The sequence below is a fragment of the Oncorhynchus mykiss genome, chromosome 25 (genome assembly GCF_013265735.2).
Source record: "Oncorhynchus mykiss isolate Arlee chromosome 25, USDA_OmykA_1.1, whole genome shotgun sequence".
Taxonomy (NCBI): domain Eukaryota; kingdom Metazoa; phylum Chordata; class Actinopteri; order Salmoniformes; family Salmonidae; genus Oncorhynchus; species Oncorhynchus mykiss.
In genome coordinates this window covers 14,432,994-14,453,884 of record NC_048589.1, presented here as the reverse complement: position 1 = coordinate 14,453,884, position 20,891 = coordinate 14,432,994, and the positions used below count along the sequence as shown (strand labels likewise).

General features: G+C 41.4%; 1 protein-coding gene across 4 annotated transcripts in view; it reads right to left on the bottom strand.

The window, feature by feature from the left end:
* The window catches only part of LOC110505397 (rho guanine nucleotide exchange factor 10), a 92,065-nt gene that overhangs the window by 67,910 nt on the left and 3,264 nt on the right, over positions 1 to 20,891 (bottom strand). For all 4 annotated transcript variants that reach the window (XM_021584588.2, XM_021584589.2, XM_021584590.2 and 1 more), the window contains exons 2-3: positions 8,496 to 8,608; positions 1,052 to 1,471 (exon numbers count right to left, since the gene is read on the bottom strand). In XM_021584588.2, the coding sequence (XP_021440263.2) occupies positions 1,052 to 1,471; positions 8,496 to 8,535 (460 nt within the window). In that variant the 5' untranslated portion in view covers positions 8,536 to 8,608. The remainder of the gene's footprint in view (positions 1 to 1,051; positions 1,472 to 8,495; positions 8,609 to 20,891) is intronic.

The following is a 20,891-nucleotide window of genomic DNA, read 5'->3' as shown; positions in this document are numbered from 1 at the left end:
AGAGGTTACTGGTTTGAATCCCCGAGCCGGCAAGGTGGCGAAATCTGCTGTTCTGCCCTTGAGCAAGGTTGTTAACCCCCAACAACTGCTCCCTGGGTGCCGATGTTGATTAAGGCAGCCCCCCCCACGCCTCTCTGATTCAGAGGGGTTGACTTAAATGCAGAAGACACATTTCAGTTGAATGTATTTAGTTGTGCAACTGACTAGGTTTCCCCCTTTTGATTCCAGGTGTAACCCAATATCCAGGTGTAACCCTATTGGGTTACACCTGTAGAACTTTTCCCCCAGAAGCTTCTACCTGGAACCCAAACGGGTTGACCAAATCGGAACAGTCGAATAACCTTTTTGGAACCCCTTTTTCCTAAGAGTGTACAGATAGATATGCTGAAGGGCAAACACTACTGAACAGCCAATGGAGAGGGGCCTGGACTATCAATTGGACTGGGCTGTAGGTGTCAGAGGGGGAGAGACATAGAACGTATGCTATGACTGCTAGAGAGGCAAGAGCATGGAATGTACGTGTTAGCAAGAGGATGAGCAAGAGAGCAGTGGTATCCTGCTAGTGTCAAACTGTGTGTGGGTCCTTTGTAACTCAGTTGGTAGAGAGAGCATGGCGCTTGTAACGCCAGCGTAGTGGGTTCGATTCCCGGGACCACCCATACGTAAAACTTAATCCGCGCATGACTGTAAGTCGCTTTAGATAAAGAGTCTTCTAAATGGAATATATTATTTTTAATGAATTCCAGGAGTCCCCCTGCAGCCAGCGATTCCAGGGGTCAGGAGAGAGATGGGCGGTGCTATCGTCTATCCCTGCCGGACATGGAGCATGTGCCAGAATGAGGTTATATAACATGTGGAGGCAATAGTCACAACATGCGCTGATGGATTGCATGACACCCTCTACTGTACAGCACCCACTGAGTGTGGAGCTATGATATGCTTTTGGAGGTACATTATTTGTGTATATTTGGTCTACGGCGAGACAAAAAGAGAGCCCATCTTCAGAGCTCCAGGTCCTAAAGAGGAACACTGAACGGTTGTTTCCACTAACCAACAGAGTCTGTTCCTACAGGAGAGGAGTCCTCTGAACGGGGAGGAGGGGGTAGGTCACTGTCTTGGTCAGCTGGGACTGGGACTGTTGAAGCCTTTTCCCCTTCTGCTGCAGCCACAACTGCTGAGTCTGTTGTGGCCATGGTAGCTGGAACTGGAAGTGATGTTGCAACTGTAGCAGTAGTTGGGTCCACAGTCGCTGTCGGGAGGTCTGGGTTTGAGGGCTGCCCCTCTAGGTGGTGTTCGGGGTCTGCTCCTTCTGGCTCTGGGTGGGGGGCCACACCATTGGCCTGGGCCCCGTAGTCAGGGGCCAGAGGGGCGGGGGGCAGCCGGTCTGCCTCAGGGACCTCATCCCCACTGTCATCAAATTCAAACTGCTCCCCCTCTTCTTCATCCGCATAGGGCACATCATCCACCAACACTAAGAGAGGAGAGAGGGAGAGAGTCAGATCAACACAGCTCACGTATACAGTGCCTTCAGAAAGTATTGATACCCCTGGACTTTCCACATTTTGTTGTGTTACAAAGTGGGACTAAAATGGTTTTAAAAAATTAACAATCCACATAAAATACTCTGTACTATTAATACAAAATTAAAACACTAATATAATCTTGATTAGATAAATTTAACCCCTTGAGTCAATACATGTTAGAATCACCTTCAGCAGCGATTACAGCTGAGAGTCTTTCTGCGTAAGTCTAAGATTGTGCAACATTTACCCATTTATTTGTTTAAATTCACGCTCTGTCAAATTGGCTGTTGATCATTGCTAGACAACCATTTTCCAGGCATTGCATAGTTTTGATTTAAATCTGCTTGAAAATCTAACTCACCCAGAGCATTCACTGTCTTATTGGTAAGCAACTCCTGTATAGATTTAGCCTTGTGTTTTATGTTATTGTCCTGGTGAAAGGTGAATTAAAATCTCCCCGTGTCTGTCTGGTAGAAAGCAGACAACCAGGTTTTCCTCGAGGATTTTGCCTGTGTTTGGTTCCATTCCGTTTCTTTTGTATCCTGAAAAACTCTCCAGTCCGATTACAAGCATACCCAAAACATGATGCAGCCACCACTTCGCTTGAAAATATGGAGAGTTGTACTCAGTAATGTGTTGTATTGAATTTACCCCAAACATAACACTTTGTATTCAGGACAAAACATGTTTTGCAGTATTACTTTAGCACCTTGTTGAAAACAGAATTAATGTTTTGGAATTGTTTTCATTCTGTCAATTAGGTTAGTATTGTGGAGTAACTACAATGTTGACGCATTTTCAGTTTTCTACTATCACAGCCATTCAAATCTAACTGTTTTAAAGTCACCATTGTCCTCAAGGTGAAATCCCTGAGCGGTGTCCTTCCTCTCCGGCAACTGAGTTAGGAAGGATGCCTGTATCTTTGTAGTGACTAGGTGTATTGACACCATCCAAACTGTAATTAATAACTTCACCATGCTCAAAGGATGATTCAATGTCGGCTTGTTTTATTTTCTACCAATATATGCTGTTCTTTGCCACGCATTGGAAAACCTCCCTGGTCTTTGGGGTTGAATCTGTGTTTGAAATGCACTTCTCGACTGAGGGACCTTAAAGATAAGTGTGTGTGTGTGGGGTACAGAGATGAGGCAGTCGTTAAAAAATCATGTTAAAATGATTATTTCACACAGGGTGATTATTATGGTGACCTGTTAAGCACATTTTTACTCCTGGACTTGTTAAGGCCTGCCATAAAAGAGGGATTTAGTGCTTAATTAAAGATGAAAATCTAAAATGTCTTCAGTCATTAATTTGAAAGCATTTTGAAAATTTCAGGCTGTAACAAAATGTGGAAAAAGAGTAAGAACATGAGACACATGGAAGTAGAACAATTTAAGTTGAATAATTACACTCAAAGAGCGTCACAAGTTCAAAACATAGTACCAAGTTAAATATAAATCACTCCACCAAAATGCAGGTTTGTAATTAGCAAAAGGGTGGGTCTATGTTTTCAATATAACTCTAGCTAAATTATATACTAAAATCAAACTCATGCAATAAAAAAAAAAAAAAAACAGGAAGTTTAATATAATTGCTCCAATTCAATCCAAACGTAAGACAATTACAATGTTGTCAATTTATTTAATGAACTAACGTTTGGGTATTGATCCAAGAGAACATCAGATATCAGCCTAAAACAAGCCCTGCAAGTTCAAGTTGAACATGGAACATTATGGGAACGTTATGGGGATGTTATGGGAACATTAGAGGTTGTGCACAATAGTTAAAAAGGTTTTGCAAAAAAAATCAAATAATGACAGAGTAAAAAAATGTACCTGCTACTTTCTGTTCAAAGAAACCAATGACTAACTGACACACAGGAGGCAAATAACAAATTATCTTCCCACAATGCAATTAGGCGAACAGGAAACAGAGTTGTCACACCCGCAGTGACCAGGAAAACCACCGTCTTTCCCATTCTTGCTAGGCTGTATCTCAACAGTCCAAAATGGCTTCCTCTCCTTTCAGATCGGTGTGGATGAAGAAATGGAAATGAGGAACGGAAGTCACTTTATACTATTGAGATGTAGCACTTGTGTTCCAGAACAGGCCTAGGCATCCCTGTATGAATAGGGCCCGACTCAGCTACAATAGTATGAGGGTGAACAGTAGGCCGTCATTGTAAATAAAAATGTGTTCGTAATCGACTTGCCTAGTTAAATAAAACTGAAGGAATGCCGTCTATAAAACACTATGGAGAGGTGGCTTTCCCTCTCTGACCTAAACTGCTGAGGGTGTATATGGAATGTTAATGTCATTGTAGACCTCATTCAGAGGAGTACTCTTAAAGTGACATGGTGTTTTGGGTTGGGGGCAACCTGCTCTCTCTATACAGTTTATTGTTCTTTTCACTGCTACGGTGGAGGAGGTTCCATTGGGAGGGTTGTGTGTTGGGTTAGTCACAGTAGGTTTGTTCAACTGAACATGTGACAGATTGAGGACAGACTGACTGACACCATTGTAAGGTGTAGAAGAACCAAAAAAAAAATCTCAAATTAAATCGACAGGCATTGTGAGAGCACATCTCTGGTACTTTCTGACAGCGGACGGGTGAGGACCTGCCATACTGAACAAAGGAGGTGAAGTAGGACAGATAAAGAGGAAGGGGTGTAAAGGGTTGATGAAAAGGCGGTAAGGTGTGAAAAGAAAAAGACATAACATCAAAATGCCTGCCGGAATGCTGGTCATAATAATTCACAGACGGTGACATAACGCATCTGGTGGAATAGATGAAAGGAATGCTCTGTATTCAGCCCATTCAAACTTCCCTTTCTCTCCACAAGAGTCTAAGTCCATGGGCTTCCTATTGGATCCAGAGTCCTATACCACAGTTCCCCTATGGGAGGCAGTAGCTCCAGTTTAGGGAGGTCACAACCCCATCTGAAACTGCTACTTTACCTCCCTGGTCCGAGCTGAGTTTCTAACAGAAACTGGCATGCCTCTGCTCTTAAACATACCACAGATTCCTCATGTCACTCAGTCCCAGTACAAACACTGTCCTATCCAGATTCAGGCTTCCCCATGACTAGGTTAACCTACAAAGTGAACTCTCATATCCTGTTCCTACTAAGAAAGTGTGAAAAATGTCTGGCCCAATTTCCTGAATAACCAAATCAGAGGTTACAACTCTTAATTTCCCACTTTGCATTTTTTAAATTAGAAGATTTTCTACTCAGCTTTCTCAGTATAGGCCTATACCTTGTTCTTCTTGACCCTCATTTATATCAGTTATGTTTCCTGTCCTGGCTAAGTACTTCCTGTCTGACTCTGAGCTGACGTTTATACAGCCGTTACAACAAACACTGGTTAATAGCAACTTAGCCTTACTTACTCAAGCTAGAGGTTAGGCCCACTAACCATCAACCGCATCACTTACACAACTCGTTAGCTTCGTTGGGCTTGGGGGTAGTATTTTGACATCTGGATGACAAGCGTGCCCAAAGTAAATTGCCTGTTACTCAGGCCCAGAAGCTAGGATATGCATATAATTGGTAGATTTGGATAGAAAAGTTTAGACAGTTAGGCTAAAGTTTCCAAAACTGTTAAAATAATGTCTGTGTATAACAGAATAACAGAATAACATATGGCAGGCGAAAAACGGAGAAAAATCCATCCAGAAAGTGGGATTCTTTTGATGTGGGTGGTTTTCAATTGAATGCCTATTGAGTATCTAATGGGTCTGGACTCAGATTGCAGTTCCTATGGCTTCCACTAGATGTCAGTCTTTAGACATTGTTTCAGGCTTGTTTTCTGAAAAATGAAGGAGACCTTTCTGTCAGTGGACTGAGGTACTCAGTCAGTACTGGTTTGCGCGCGTGACCGTGTGCGCGCCCTTCGTTGTTTTTCCTTTCTATTGAATACGCTATTGTCTGGTTTAAATATTGATTATTTAGACAATTGACGACATGAGGATTAATTATAAACATCGTTTGACATGTTTCAACGAACTTCACCATTACTATTAGGATGTATTCGTCTGCATGTTTTGACCGCCTTTGAGCTAGTGGATTACTGAACAAAACGCGCCAACAAAATGGAGATCTTGGGATATAGACGGACTTTATCGAACAAAACAAACATTTATTGTGTAGCTGGGACTCTTGTGACTGCAACCAGATGAAGATCTTAAAGACCTTTATCGCCATTTCTGACTTTGTGACTCCTCCACTTGGTTTGAAAATGTTTGTATTCTTTTGTCAGCGGTGCGCTGTCCTAAGATAATTGCATGGTATGTTTTTGCCGTAAAGCCTTTTTGAAATCTGACAAAGCGGCTGGATTAACAAGAAGTTAATCATAATAAACAATCATAAAAATACAAGTGTTATACGTCGGCTTAAAGATTATTTCTGTATTATGAATTTGGCGCTCTGCAATTTCACCGGATGTTCTTGAGGTGGGTCGCTAGCGGCACGCTTGCGCCAAAGAGGTTAGTTACTAACCCCGCAGGATTAAACTACCTGTTAAATAAGTCCTTCCCCAAAGTGGTTCTGATACATAGTAAACAGACCAATGTCTCAGGGACCCAAAAGCTTTGATGTTCCACAGCACGATGACCACTCTAGTCTAAATCACCATTATGATTGACAGGTAGTGTCAAATACCTCAGTTTGGTGTTATGACAATGGCCCATGACTAACACTATGGCCTCTGTGACCCCTGACCTTTATGCAAACTACAAAACTAAACGTCAGTGAAAGCGCTAGAGCAGAACATTAGGAGAGAAAAGCTGGAAAGAGATTTAAATCAGCCGTTTCCAGCCGTGGTAATGAACAGCTGTGTTGGACCAGTTAGACAGATAGGGAAAAGCTAGCCGCTGCTGAAGATGTCTGTATCACTGCTGAGCCATGGGATGAATGTTCATTCTAACATTCTTCATGTCTACTCTCTGAAGCACAGGCAGGGCCAAGTAAAGCAGAGCTGGATGTGATGTAAGAGGGATTGCATTAAAAGTTGAACAGATGATTCACATCAATTGCCCATTCAATAATTTGGCTCTGTGAGAATGTGCGTGCTTGCAGTCTTCTCAATCGTCTCTAGTCAGCACACACACTAGGCCTGTCCCCAGCACCCATTGTTAATTCATAACCACAATATGGATTCTGTTCCTGTGCCTCCCCTCCTCTCCTGTCTGCCACACTGCTCTGCTCAATGAGTCATTGGCTTACGATGTGCTCCAGCATCGCCACGGCAACAAGGCAACTGAGGGATTTATATGGCCTGTTCCCTTCCGAGGGGTGTGTGTGTGTGTGATGCTGCAGTATTCAGCCCGGGCTTGGATACTGACGCACATTGTCTGCTCTTCGCAGTCGTGGCACATTTCTCCTCCTCACTCCTTCGTTTCGTGGCCCACAAGATCCAGAGCAGCGGAGGAGGAGAGGAATGTGTTGTTTGCACACTCTGCTATGTCCATCTTGAAAGGCACTGTGGGAGCTGAGCTGACCATCAGTGTGTCCACCAAAACAGACGTTTCAAACCTATTACTTCATCAACACGACCAGAATAAATCCATAGAATACCTAGATGGCCATCACCATGAGCTGAAACACCCTTTGGAGACCTGTTAGTTAATGTTGCTAAAACATTACAATAGACTGCACTTGCTGTTACAAAAACAAACAAAAAAAAGAAAAAAAAGATACCATGTCAGGACAATGAGCTACATCCACCACTACGTGATCTAAAGCATGTGGACACCCGCTCGTCGAACATCTCATCCCAAAATTAATATGGAGTTGGTCCCCCTTTGCGGCTATAGGCTTTCCACTAGATGTTGGGACATTGCTGCGGGGACTTGCTTCCATACAGCCACAAGAGCATTAGTGAGGTGTTGGGCACTTATGTTGGGTGATTAGGCCTGGCTCGCAGTCAGCGTTCAATATTCATCGGAAAGTGTTCGATGTGGTTGAGGTCAGGTCTGTGCAGGCCAGTCAAGTTTTTCCATACCAATCTCGACAAACCATTTCTGTATGAATCTTGCTTTGTGCAAGGGGGCATTGTCATGCTGAAACAGGAAAGGGCCTTCCCTAAACTGTTGCCACAAAGTTGGATGTACAGAATCATTTAGAATGTCATTGTCTGCAGTAGTGTTAAGAATTCCCTTCACTGGGACTCAGAGGCCCAGGCCGAACGTGAAAAACAGCTCAAGACCATTATTCTTCCTCCACCAAGCTTTACAGTTGGCACTACGCATTGGGGCATCCTGCCAAACATCTGCCAAACCCAGAGTCGTCTGTTGGACGGCCAGATGGTGGATGATGGTGAAGTGTGATTCATCACTCCAGAGAACACGTTTCCACTGCTCCAGAGTCCAATGGTGGCAAGCTTTACATCACTCCTTCCTGCGCTTGGCATTGCGCATGGTAATCTTAGACTAGTGTGCGGCTGCTCGGCCATGGAAACCCATTTTCTGAAGTTCCCAACAAACAGTTATTGTGCTGAAGTTGCTTCCAGGGGCAGTGAGTGTTGCAACCGAGGACAGACGATTTTTCGGCAATCGGCGGTCCCATTCTGTGAGCTTGTGTGGCCTACCACTTCATGGCTGAGCCTTGTTGCTCCTAGGGGTTTCCACTTGTAGCAGGGCCGAAATTTGACGAACTGACTATTTGGAAAGGTGGCATCCCATGAAGTTAGAGCTCATCAGTAAGGCCATTCTACTGCAAATGTTTGTCTATGGAGATTGCATGGCTGTGTGCGAGATTTTATACACCTGTCAGCAATGGGTGTTGCTGAAATAGCCAAATCCACTAATTTGAAGGAGTGTCCACACACAAAAGTGTGTGTGTATGTGTATGTGTGTATATATATATATATATATATATATATATATATATATATATATATATATATATATATGCTGGGAGAGATTGAGTCAGAGAGAGGGGAAGAGAGGAGGAGGATGTTGGCATTACTTACTTTCAGGAGGTGGGAGAGGGAATTCTTCCATGATGTCCATACTGGGTGCTGTTTTCTGGGCATAAAGGTTCACTCAGCAGCCTGGTGGTAGTCCTCTACACCCACACATTTCCCTGGAGGAAACAGACATATGGAATGTTAACATAGCGTGCTATGATACTGTCCACTTATTCAATTAGCTAAGCATAGACGAATGTTCAGATGCATCATCTGCAGCAGTGTTTACCGAGTTGGCCAAGTTATAGCCTAACTAGACTTTTGCCTGGTAAGGTCACATGGTATACATGAACATTAATACATGGAAAAATGTAATATGATATACACTTATGAAAGTAGCTTAGCACTGATACATCATTACTGTGGCATTTGGCACTGCATTACCCACAGCCGATGGTAAACCAACAACACTCTGTTAATTCCATGTTAGTCACACCAGAAGGGTAGAGGAGCATTGTGGCTCTTTTGTCTGAGCATCTAATGCAGACAAAATTAAAAAAATCAAGATACAAAACGTCCATATTAACAAACAGTTAATATGATGTGCGTGTGTCAGAGCAGGGTTATTGTATCCACTGACACCATTACGGTCAGTGATTTTGTGTAAGTAAACATGGTGGAGCTGGAAGCTTCACACCATGGGAATGGAGAAGGAAAACCCTGGTAGTTAATCATTACCATCATTACGTCTATATCGCTTCAGTCAGGCGTCAATGCTGCTCAAGCACTTTGTAACCTGTTGATTGATTTAGAGTGAGTCAGTAATCTGCTACTGTAGCTTAAACTCCCTCTGATCACTCATGCATGTCCTTATTTTCCAAATAACCAGGAAGAAGGGGTTAACAGCTACGAGGTTCAACTCTACTGAACATCTGATAACAGCTGTCCAAATTAGGATGTCTAAATTTAGCAGTTGTTTTCATTGTTTGAAAGCCAGATTTCACCAAGAAAAACTAGGCTAATTTAGCCTAAAAATAAGTTCATTTTTTGTTGATGGGAGTAAAGCCGGAAATTATTTATTGTGGACAGCTGTTATCAAATCAAGATGTTCAGTAGAATTTAATTCAATATAGTTCACAAATTCTAGCTCAAAATGATTTCCTAATAAACTTCTGCATGTACAGTACAGTAAGCCTATCACTTTTACAGCATTTCTGATCTCAATACCTTATAACCTGTAAAAGGTCCAACACGGAGGGACAGGGTAGTGACAGGTATGCAAGTCAGAGGTCAAGGTGAGGGTGGGGTTAACAGAGGGCTCACTTTTCACTGGGGGGGGGGGGGGGGGTGGCAACACACGCTAAAGCAGGAAACACAGCCCTGCACAGACATGACACCAGAGAGAGAGAGAGAGAGAGAGCGCATTCTTCCACTGTCTAACATTTTGTTAAATAGATGATTGGACACATAGATGACGCCAACAAAATAAGCTTCAAGTTTAGGTTGGAAAGTAGGTCAAGTCTTTCTGTAATTGCCTACTTCCTTCAAAAGAGACTAAAATGTCAAACTATCCTCAAGGGTGGATGATATAGCAATGATGTCATTCCATAGAATAAGAGGACCCTTGCAGAGTTCTAGTGTGTTCCATACTATTCAGAGATTCTGCTCTCCAATTAAACTCACACCATAAGACGATACAGAACAAGCATCTGTGAATAAGACTGCTCTATTCCAATGATGGCAACAAGAGCCAAAATATATACCACTTAGACTCAAAGCTTGTTTTGTCAAGCTCCTCTGCGTCTTTGTCCCCACCCAGACAGCAGAGGGTGTGAACGAAACACATAGGACCAGTATTGTATGTCTAACAGACAGTTAGGTATAAAGTATTTTGTCTCCAGGACAAACATTTTCTAATGGCACAAAGTTAAAGCTAGACATGTGACTAACCGGACAGATTTAGGATAAAGGAGTCCTAAAAGGATGGGATACACCCTTAACATGACTGATAAAATGATTCATCATCACTATCCTCAGGACTACTGTATGAGTTGTGATTGTGATTATTCTCATGGGCCATGTCTTATATTTGATTAATGTGACATTTAAATATAACCTATTGTCTCACTTTTACAGAAGACCTTAAACTCAGGTTACTGTACACAACAGTCTTGAGTCCAGACAGACAGCCTTTCCGGAGATTCCTCCATTTACCTCCTGTTGGCGCCTACATTTCCTAACCAGCTGTTTTACTTGCTCAGTGAGGAAACAAGACGCACCTTGGCTAAATGACATCCTACGTGGCCTGTGGGTGGCTCAAATATATTTTGATTTGTTTATTTTCTTTTTGATTATTACATATGTTATTTCATAGTTGATGTCTTCACTATCATTCTACAATGTAGGGGTAAAGAAAAAAAAAGTTATATATATATATATATATAAAAATGAATAAAAAAAAATAAAAAACTTGAATGAGTAGGTGTGCAAACTTTTGACTGGTACTGTACAAACTCACTGTTGGTCTGTCAGCATCCTATACTTACTACACCACGCCTATTGGAGGCTTCCAAACATTCCTTTAAAGTAGGTCTGGGTGGCAGGCAGGGTGGCGGGCAGGCAGGCAGCTGAGCCAACCCGGGGGGGGGGGTTAAATAAAGAAAAAGTCTGATGACAGACTTGACCAAGCATATCATTACAAGTCAGCAACACAAGTAAACCTCTGTGGTTGGCCATGCACAGACAGGAAAATAGTAATCTAGGGCCTGCTGTTAATGCTGCTGATTTGTTTCCAGTGTGTTCACAACAAACGTCACTAAAACGAGTCACAACTAGGGCTGTTGCGGCAGGGTAGCCTAGTGGTTAGTGTTGGACTAGTAACCGGAAGGTTGCGAGTTCAAATCCCCGAGCTGACAAGGTACAAATGTGCCTGCCCCTGAACAGGCAGTTAACCCACTGTTCCTAGGCAGTCATTGAAAATAAGAATTTGTTCTTAACTGAACAAATACAACAAAAATTATGCTAGTGGTTGTATTAATTTGGGATCCATCAAATCACACAACTGTCCCAGACTGTTAGGAATATTTATTTCTAACAGAATAGGTTGGCTTTTGTACTATGGGGGATAAAAGGCTAGTGCTTTTGTTGTTCGTTAGGCCTACTCATCTTGTTTGTAAACGTGGACAGTTCTTCCAAAATCTTTTATGTGCACCTCGGCATTGAGAAGGACGTGCACAGTTGCATCCCCGATGTGTCTGTCTTAACTTGTAGCCTGTGAGAAAGACCAGATCACGTGACGGAGAGCCACGTGAGTGAGAGACGCTTCGGATTGCGCAGCAATACTGCACAACGCAGCAATACTGCACAACGCAGCAATACTGCACAACGCAGCAATACTGCACAACGCAGCAATACTGCACAACGCAGCAATACTGCACAACGCAGCACTCCGGGCCACAAAAGGCATGGATTTTTGTAGGGTGCATTACAGACACAAAGCGGATGCCGCTGTGAAATTCGAGTCATTATCAAGTGCTTGTCAAATTGTGAATGAGAGACTATTGAAGTGTGTACAGCCTGCGCAAAAAACTAAAACAAAGCAGAGCTCATGCCTTTCAAGTGACCTTTCAAAATCATTAGTTTCATCATGTATTAAAAATAAAAACCTATAGCTCAACGTTTTTAGAACTGAAATTACATGAACTCTAAATTAAGCATATAGGACTACCTATTTCTTTGTTAACCGCTCAACACAGAATAGCCGCATGTGCGCTCTCCCTTCAATCGGTTGGAGAAAATATTTAGATTTTATTCAGCTTTGTTCAATTGTATTCTTCATAATATAAAATAATGCAGTGGAATTATAAGCAAATCTCATCTGCTATATAAAATAGTGTAGCCCACAGCCATTTGGCATAGCCACACCAGGACAACATCAGAGTACGCTATTCTTTTCTGAAATAGACTACATTTTCTTCATATCATGCTTCGTTAGATCTGTCTAAAATAAAATGATGGATTTATTGTGGAAGGTGTAGGCTATATTACCTTACATGGACTTTTTAAAATGTCTTGTAGGCCATATGTGGAAGCCAGAAGATGCTAAATGTGTTTATGTTAATTAACAGTCAATCACCGTGAGACCGACAGTTATTTGGTTGACAATCACCGGCTGACGAAACCGCCACAGCCCTAGTCACAACAGTAATAATAAACATGTTCCCAAAGGGTGAGGAGTCATCACATATATTGACTGCTGCATAATGACAATCTACTCAGTAGATTACTTCAAACCAAGACTGCAGCCAGGCGACCAAATTGTTTGTGTGTCACTGACAGCGTCTTGTTGTTTGAAGAGTTTGACGCCTCTATGAAGCCAAAAAAACATCTCAAGCACTTTTAATGACAAGTGGCATTCCACAAATGGTTTGACAGAGTCACAAACAAAACCCAGAGCCAGCTATGGAACTCACAGCTGCACCAGTAGAGAGCAGAGAGAATCCTCTCTCTACATACATGCACACACACTCCTTCTCAGGCTGGAGCTGTGTCTCTCTGCATGGCTGTGTTATTGCCAGTGTGTCATTGTCTCCCATCACCAGCATTACTGTAATCAGTGGTCCATTATACACACACACAAACAGGCCTCTCTGTGAATAGATAGACAGGGATGACAGATACTTGCACTGGGGAGGACAGTGTCCTGTAGCCTACTAAAATGGCCAGGCACTCTGTCCCTCTCCCCTCTCTATTTCAATTTGATTTCAATTGAAGGGGCTTTACTGGCATGGGAAACTTTGTCAATGTAAACCTAAGCAAGTGAAATAAATAACAATACAAAATGAAACAGTAAACATTACACTCACAAAAGAATAAAGACATTTCAAATGTCATATGTGTTGTAATGATGTGCAAATAGTTAAAAGTACAAAAGGTAAAATAAATAAAACATACATATAGGTTGTATTTGCAATGGTGTTTGTTCTTCACTGGTTGCCCTTTTCTTGTGGCAACAGGTCACATATCTTGCTGCTGTGATTGCTAACCCAATAGATGAGTTTATCAAAATTGGATTTGTTTTCAAATTCTTTGTGGGTCTGTGTAATCTAAGGGAAATGTGTGTCTCTAATATGGTGATAGATTTGGCAGGAGGTTAGGAAGTGCAGCTCAGTTTCCACCTCATTTTGTGGGCAGTGTGCACATAGCCGGTCTTCTCTTGAGAGCTAGGGTTGCCTACGGCGGCCTTTCTCAATAGCAAGGCTATGCTCAGAGTCTGCACATAGTCAAAGCTTTCCTTAAGTTTGGGTCAGTACTCTCTGTTTAGGGCCAAATAGCATTCTAGTTTGCTCTGTTCTTTTTGTTAATTACTTGACACATTGGAAATAATTATTTTTGTTCGCTCTGTATTTGGTTGGGTATAATTGTGTTGCTGTGCTGGGGCTCTGTTTGTGAACAGCTTGCTTAGAGGACTCTTCTCCAGGTTCATCTCCTGTTGTTGATGGCTTTATTATGGAAGGTTTGGGAATTGCTTAATTTTAGGTGGTTGTAGAATTTAACAAATATTTTCTGGATTTGGATCATTAGCGGGTATCGTCCTAATTCTGCTCTGCATGCATGCATTATTTGGTGTTTTATCTTGTACACAGAGGATATTTTTGCATGTAGGTCTCAATTGTGTTTGTCGCATTTTGCGAATTCTTGGTTGGTGAGCAGACCCCAGGTCTCACAACCATGAAGGGCAATGGGTTCTATAACTGATTTAAGTATTTTTTGCCAGAGCTTAATTGGTATGTCAAATTTTATGTTCCTTCTGCCTTCTCAGATCGTTCACAGCTTTGTGGAAGTTGCCTGTGGCGCTGATGTTTGGTCCAAGGTATGTATCGTTTTTTGATTGCTCTAAGGCAATGGTGTCTAGATGGAATTATTTCTCTCTGTGTGTGTGTGTGTGTGTGTGTTGACAGGGGGCCAGGCAGAACCAGTTTTATGACATGTAGAGGAGGAACCCTGAACACCACAGTGAGAGCAGATGAGAGAGCAGCATGTAGTCAGTCAGCCTCCAAGGAGTGGAGCTTAAAGTATATTGGATATTTCTCTCATTAGAAATCTAACACACTTTCGGAATGTTCATGTCAGCAATAACTAATGATATATCCTTGTGTATGCAAACTGCTCGGCTATAAGAGCCCATGAAGAGAAATTAAAACAGATCTACAGAGCGTGTTAGAATGCAGTAACATAATGTATACCATTGCATAGCTGAGTATTATGTTCATAGCTGCTTTCTAAAGACTCCGACAGACCTGAAATGTTATCTGACCTAGACACAGGGATCAATATAGCCAGAGGAGCAGCATGGCATTTCACATCAGCAGCTGTAATTGCACAGGTGTCGGGTGTGGGAAACACACTTCAATAGCATATCCTAGGGTTAGGGTTAAAGCTGCACTGGCTTTATTAGGGTAGGTCACCCATGCAGAAAAATTATAGACTGGAATATATTTCAATAAATTATATTGGGGGAAGTGTATTTATCAAATATGTTTAAAAACAAACACCTCACAACCTTCTCTACCCTGACGACAATGTTGATTCTAGATTGACTTCTGGTACCTTAGCATTAGGTTCCCAGAGTGACATTTTACATGCAAAAGTTGGATCATTGAGTTGTAGTTGAAAACACATTCTGCACCTATTGAGGTACCACTAAGTATAAAACATAAAAAAAACATTGTTTATTTTGAAAAGATATCTGTAAATATTTATTTCCTGAGCTGTCAATCACAGTTTGAAATGCGTGCCTCAAGCCCCGCTTCCAACTGACAATTACTCTTCAGAAGGAGAAGAGCACCACTAAAAAAGCTCGTGGATAATGGCATTTTCTTTTACATTTAAAACATTTTTAACCTGGTGGGTGACAGAGGAAGAAGAACCTTGCTTACAGCTGAATATATTTTCATCGAGCTTGCTAACACAGCTAGCTACCTAGCTTGACACCAATATGCAGTGTGACTGACCAAGGTAAGAATTATTTAGAAAATTAAAGTTGAGTCCAGTAGAGTTAATGTCATGTATGTATTAGATATAACGTAATTACCAAAGCTATTGTTAAAATGTTCTTGGCTAGCCAACCAATGTGTTGCTTGCTAGCTAGCTACCTTAGCTAGACTTAGTGAGGGTTGGCTGTCTTTGATAGAACTGGCTAGCCCCTTATTTATTCTTGAGTGGAATTGTTTCACTGACTCTCCGTCACTGCATTATCCACAGGGTAACTGTCAACTTGTGAGTCTGCAATAGACACTGGAGGTGAAGGAATTTGCATTGTAAGTATCAATTTCAGGTTCAAAAATATTATTTCAAAAAGAGATGTTCTGCAACTAGAGGTAATTTGTACATTTTGTATTTCAGATGCTACCTTCTAGTAAGCATTTCACTGTTAGTCTACACTGTTTACAAGCATGTGACAAACCATGCCACATTCAACATGTTTCAGATGTGACCAAGTGACTCCCATGCTACAATTCAACAAGTTATTTAAAAAAAAAAAATTCAAAATATATTTTATTTGAGATTCTTCAAATAGCCACCCTTTTGGCATTCTCTCAACCAGCTTCATGAGGTAGTCACCTGGAATGCATTTCAATTAACAGTAGGGATGCACTATATATAAAAAAAAATAACAAAAATAAATTTTAAAAAATAAATATATAAATACATTTAAAAATAAATAAATAAAAAAAAAAATCGGTAAGCATATCGTAATCGGATGATATTACCTAAAAATGCCAACATTGGCCCAATGTCTAGTTTAACGCTGATGTGCATACCTATCTAACGTAATGATGCCACACAAAAATACAGCGCTACACAGAACAAAGCAGAAAAATACCAAGCTCACACTTCCAACAACTAAACAAATTCAAGTCGAGCAGTCATTTGAAAGACTAAGAACATTTTAGCGAGACAAATTAAAGGCTAAATCCATTAATGCTAAGATAAGGGAAATTCATTCCTTTAACAATCAACCGTTCTCTGTTGTGGATGATGTTGGCTTTCGCCGACACCTCGAGCCCCGGTAAACACACTACCAAGTAGGAGCTATTTTTCAGATGTTGCACTACCGGAGTTATACAGTAATGCTGAAACACACATCTATGAGCTAATTGCGTTACTGCTATTAGCTTCACAACTGACATTTGGACCAGCGATGTCAGCGCCATGAGCATGCCGAGTCTGACAGCATAGTGGGTCGACAAGGATTTCGTACTGAGGAAAGCCATATTGCATGCTCAAGAATGTGCTGGTTCTCATACCGCTGCTGCCATTTCAATGGCATTTGAGAACATGTTTGAAACATGAACACACTCCTAGTGCCATTCGAACAACTGACTCGAGAAATAAGCTCATCAACTGCGTTTGCAGCAGACGTGATACCCTCAGTCATGGCATTGAAACGCCTGCTCAACAAAACTGCCGACACAGACCATGGGGTTAAAACTGGCAAAAGTACTCGAGGCTGTGAACAAGCGAGTCGGTGGCATTCTTGCTAGGTACAAGGCCCGCTACTTCGATGCAGACAAGAAACAGGGTTTACGTGAAATGGTAGACACAGCCGGACAAGATGGAAACGGACACAGTGACAGTACGCACCGAGGAAGAGATGCCACGGACAGACAGACCTGAAACTTCATTGCTTGACATGTATGATGAAATAGGTTTTAATTATGTTTTACTGGTAATGGGGTCATTCATAAATGCCAACAAAGTAACTTTTGGCTGCAATTTCTTTTTTATATCAGTATCGGGGGGTTTTTGGGCAAGGAAAATATTGGATATCGGTATCGGCCAAAAATGTCATATCGGTGCATTCCTTGTTAAAAGTTTATTTGTGCAAATGATTTCCTTCTTAATGCGTTTGAGCCAATCAGTTGTGTTGTGACAAGGTCAGTGGGGTATACAGAAGATATTCCTATTTAGTAAAAGACCAAGTCCATATTATGGCAAAAAGAGCTCAAATAAGCAAAGAGAACCGACAGTCCATCATTACTTTAAGACATGAAGGTCAGTCAATACGAAACATTAAGAACATTTCTTCATGTGCAGTCGCAAAAACCAGAAAGTGCTATGATGAAACTGGCTCTCATGAGTACCGCCAAAGGAAGTAGGGCTGGGCAATATGGCCAAAATATAATATCATGGTATTTTAAAAATTTGACGGTATTTTATGTTTTTGATTAATAAAAGTTCTAAAATTTGCTTTGAGTAGTGCAAGACCCTAGGGTGGCAACACATATATTCTAAATTATTTCAATGGGTCTATCTCCATTCTGATTGTTTTATACCATTCAATTCAACCTAAAATAATTCCCAGCACTCAATTGAGATCATTTCCACACTGCCACTATATGGGCAAAAATACTACACCTTATTTTTAACCAAATGTTGCAATTGCGATTTAGATCAAAACACTTGCATTAACTTTTGGAATTAAGGAAATAGAATTATAATAAACATTCTATAGTTAGAACATAAATAAGTGGGCACTTTGAATACAGTGTTTGACATGACAACGAATGAAAATGCCATGGACGAATTATTGTGACAGGAAACACTGAACATCACTTTGGTTCCTACCCTAGGGGACCCTATAATCTTTGGCTACATTAAATCTTTATTCATATAGCCAACATATTCATGCTTCACGTATTTCTCTTTAATTTAGAAGATACTGTTGCACAAACAACATGCTGATTTAAGCCTGTAACAGTACTGGTATCAGGCTGTATTAGCTAGCTACGTTTGCTCTGACTCAGTACTTTTATTAGCATTAGTGGCGAACACAATTTAGCTTAACTTGTTAAGAAAATACAAAACTAGCTGTTTGCAGATGTAAGAGACACAAACTAATATTGTAATCATAGAACGCTTGTGGATTTATATTAAGATCAAAGTGGAAACAACATCGTTGTCGTCAACATTGCTGCATTGACCATGTAGACGGAACAAAAGGGTCTCGTGGTCAAGTAACAAATGCGCTCCTTGAGTGACAGGGGGTGGGACTAGTTCTGTTAGGAAAGAGGCATAGAGAGAGCAGAAAGGGGTGGCTCAAGTAGGGGAGTCAACTATAAAAATTGACATTACACACAGCATATCACATTTAACAAACCAAACATTCAAATACCATTATAGAAGGTAAAGTAAAAACCCAAACCGGTCCATGCATAAATACCGGTATATAGTAAAATACGGTATACCGCCCAGCCCTAAAAGAAAGACCCAGAGTTACCTCTGAAGCAGAGGAAAATTTCATTAGAGTTACAAGCCTCAGAAATTGCAGCGCAAATAAAATCTTTACAGAGTTCAAGTAACAGACATCTCAACAGCAACTGTTCAGAGGAAAATTCATGGTTGTATTTCTGCAAAGAAACCATTACTAAGGACACCAAGAAGAAGAGACTTGCTTGGGCCAAGAAACACGAGCAATGGACATTAGACCGGTGGAAATTTGATCTCGGCATGTGTATTTCCCACTGTAAAGCATGGAGGAGGAGGTGTTATGGTGTGCTTTGCTTGTGACACTGTCTGGGATATATTTCGAATTCAAGGCACACTTAACCAGCATGGGTACCACAGCATTCTGCAGCGATATGCCATCCCAACTGGTTTGGGGTTAGTGGGACTGTCATGTTTTTCAACAGGACAATGACAACACACATCCAGGCTGTGTAAGAGCTATTTTACAGAGAAGGAAAGTGCTGCATCAGATGACCTGGCCTCCATCCCCCGACCTCAAACAAATTGAGATAGTTTGGGATGAGTCAGACCACAGAGTGAAGGAAAAGCAGCCAACAAGTACTCAGCATATGTGGGAACTCCTTCAAGACCGTTGGAAAACCATTCCAGGTGAAGCTGGTTGAGAGAATGCCAAGTGTGCAAAGCTGTCATCTAGGCAATTTGAAGTATCTATAATATATTTAGATTTGTTTAACACTTTTGGTAACTACATGATTCCATGTGTTATTTCATAGTTGATTTCATCACTATTACTCTACAATGTAGAAATAGTAAAAATAAAGAAAATCCCTTGAATGAGTAGGTGTTCTGAAACCTTTGACTGGTAGTGTACATGGGCTCGGGTGGTGCAGCGGTCTAAGGCACTGCATCTCAGTACAAGAGGCATCACGACAGTGATGATTTTAACTAGCTTAACTTCCCTTCTAACCATCTCAGTCCAGGCCTTTGAATACAGAAGTTGCTGGGCAAAAGGAGAGTGTAGCCACAGATATTTCACAGGATGTATAAGTGTGAAGCATCCGTTGGCATTTCCATTGACTACCAACTATGGTGATGAGAGGAAGCCCAGTGGCCGGCAGTGGGAGAAGATGGAGGACATTATGCTAACATTTGATCAATACAGTTCTGTTCCCAAGACTAAAATCTCTTATGAACAGAGTTGACTAAGTTACCATTCGTCAAAGTTTTTACAAATTGCATTGTTTTAAAGGAATGCAAGGAAAAATTGAGTTAATGCACACACGCACTTCAGAGTAGGTGATCCGTAGCAGAAATATGCAAATACATGCTAGAACGCACCAATAGGATGTCACTAACTTGTACTTGGCTCCGCCCCCCTCCTTGCTTGTCTTTCCCACTATGACAAATTTGTTCCCATTGGAAACGACAGGCTGTGGTCTATCTTTGGTGTAGCACTTGAGTTGCTATGTAACGTCCCATTAAAGATGGAGGTTACCACCATAGTCACTCAGAAAGAGGGTCCCCACCCATCCAGTGCAGACTGGGGCCTTGAGAGAGAGTCCAGCATGTTGTCAGAAAAACAGAACACTATGTCAGTGTGTGAGGCAATGGGAGAGAGAGGGAGAGCCCAAATAGGTCTTTCTTTGTTAGTTGCCCAGCTAATAGCTATGGAGGCATTTCAATATCAATAGAACAAACAGCACAAAATGGCCTCCCAACCTCAGACTACGACAAATGACAATAGGCCAGTTAAAAGCTTCCAATTGTTACAGTAATATGCATTATGCAGACTTCAAAGTGGGTACTGGAGATAATGTGTTTAGGACTTTTGTTAGGTCACCCAAATACATTATAGGAGGTCACAGATCATTCATATGGAAAAGGGAAAAGTGTCCAAAAATATTGAAAAACAGAACTAGAAGCTATACAGCTCGAGTCATATCCAATTCTGAACATAGACGTTCACAGCTGGTAAACACTTATTTTGGTTCATGACAAATTTTCCATGTCCACCTGCAGAAGGAAGGAAGGCCCAGTCAGTCAGTTTCACAGCTGTGCTATATGCTGATCCGTTCTACATTACATATCAGTGACTCCTCAGTGGTGGACAGGAGGATTTAAAGTGCATGATCGATCAGTCCTCTGAAAAAATGGGAAGTATGCTCCTCTCTGCGGACTGCTATGTACTCTGGCCTGGCTCTCACCCTC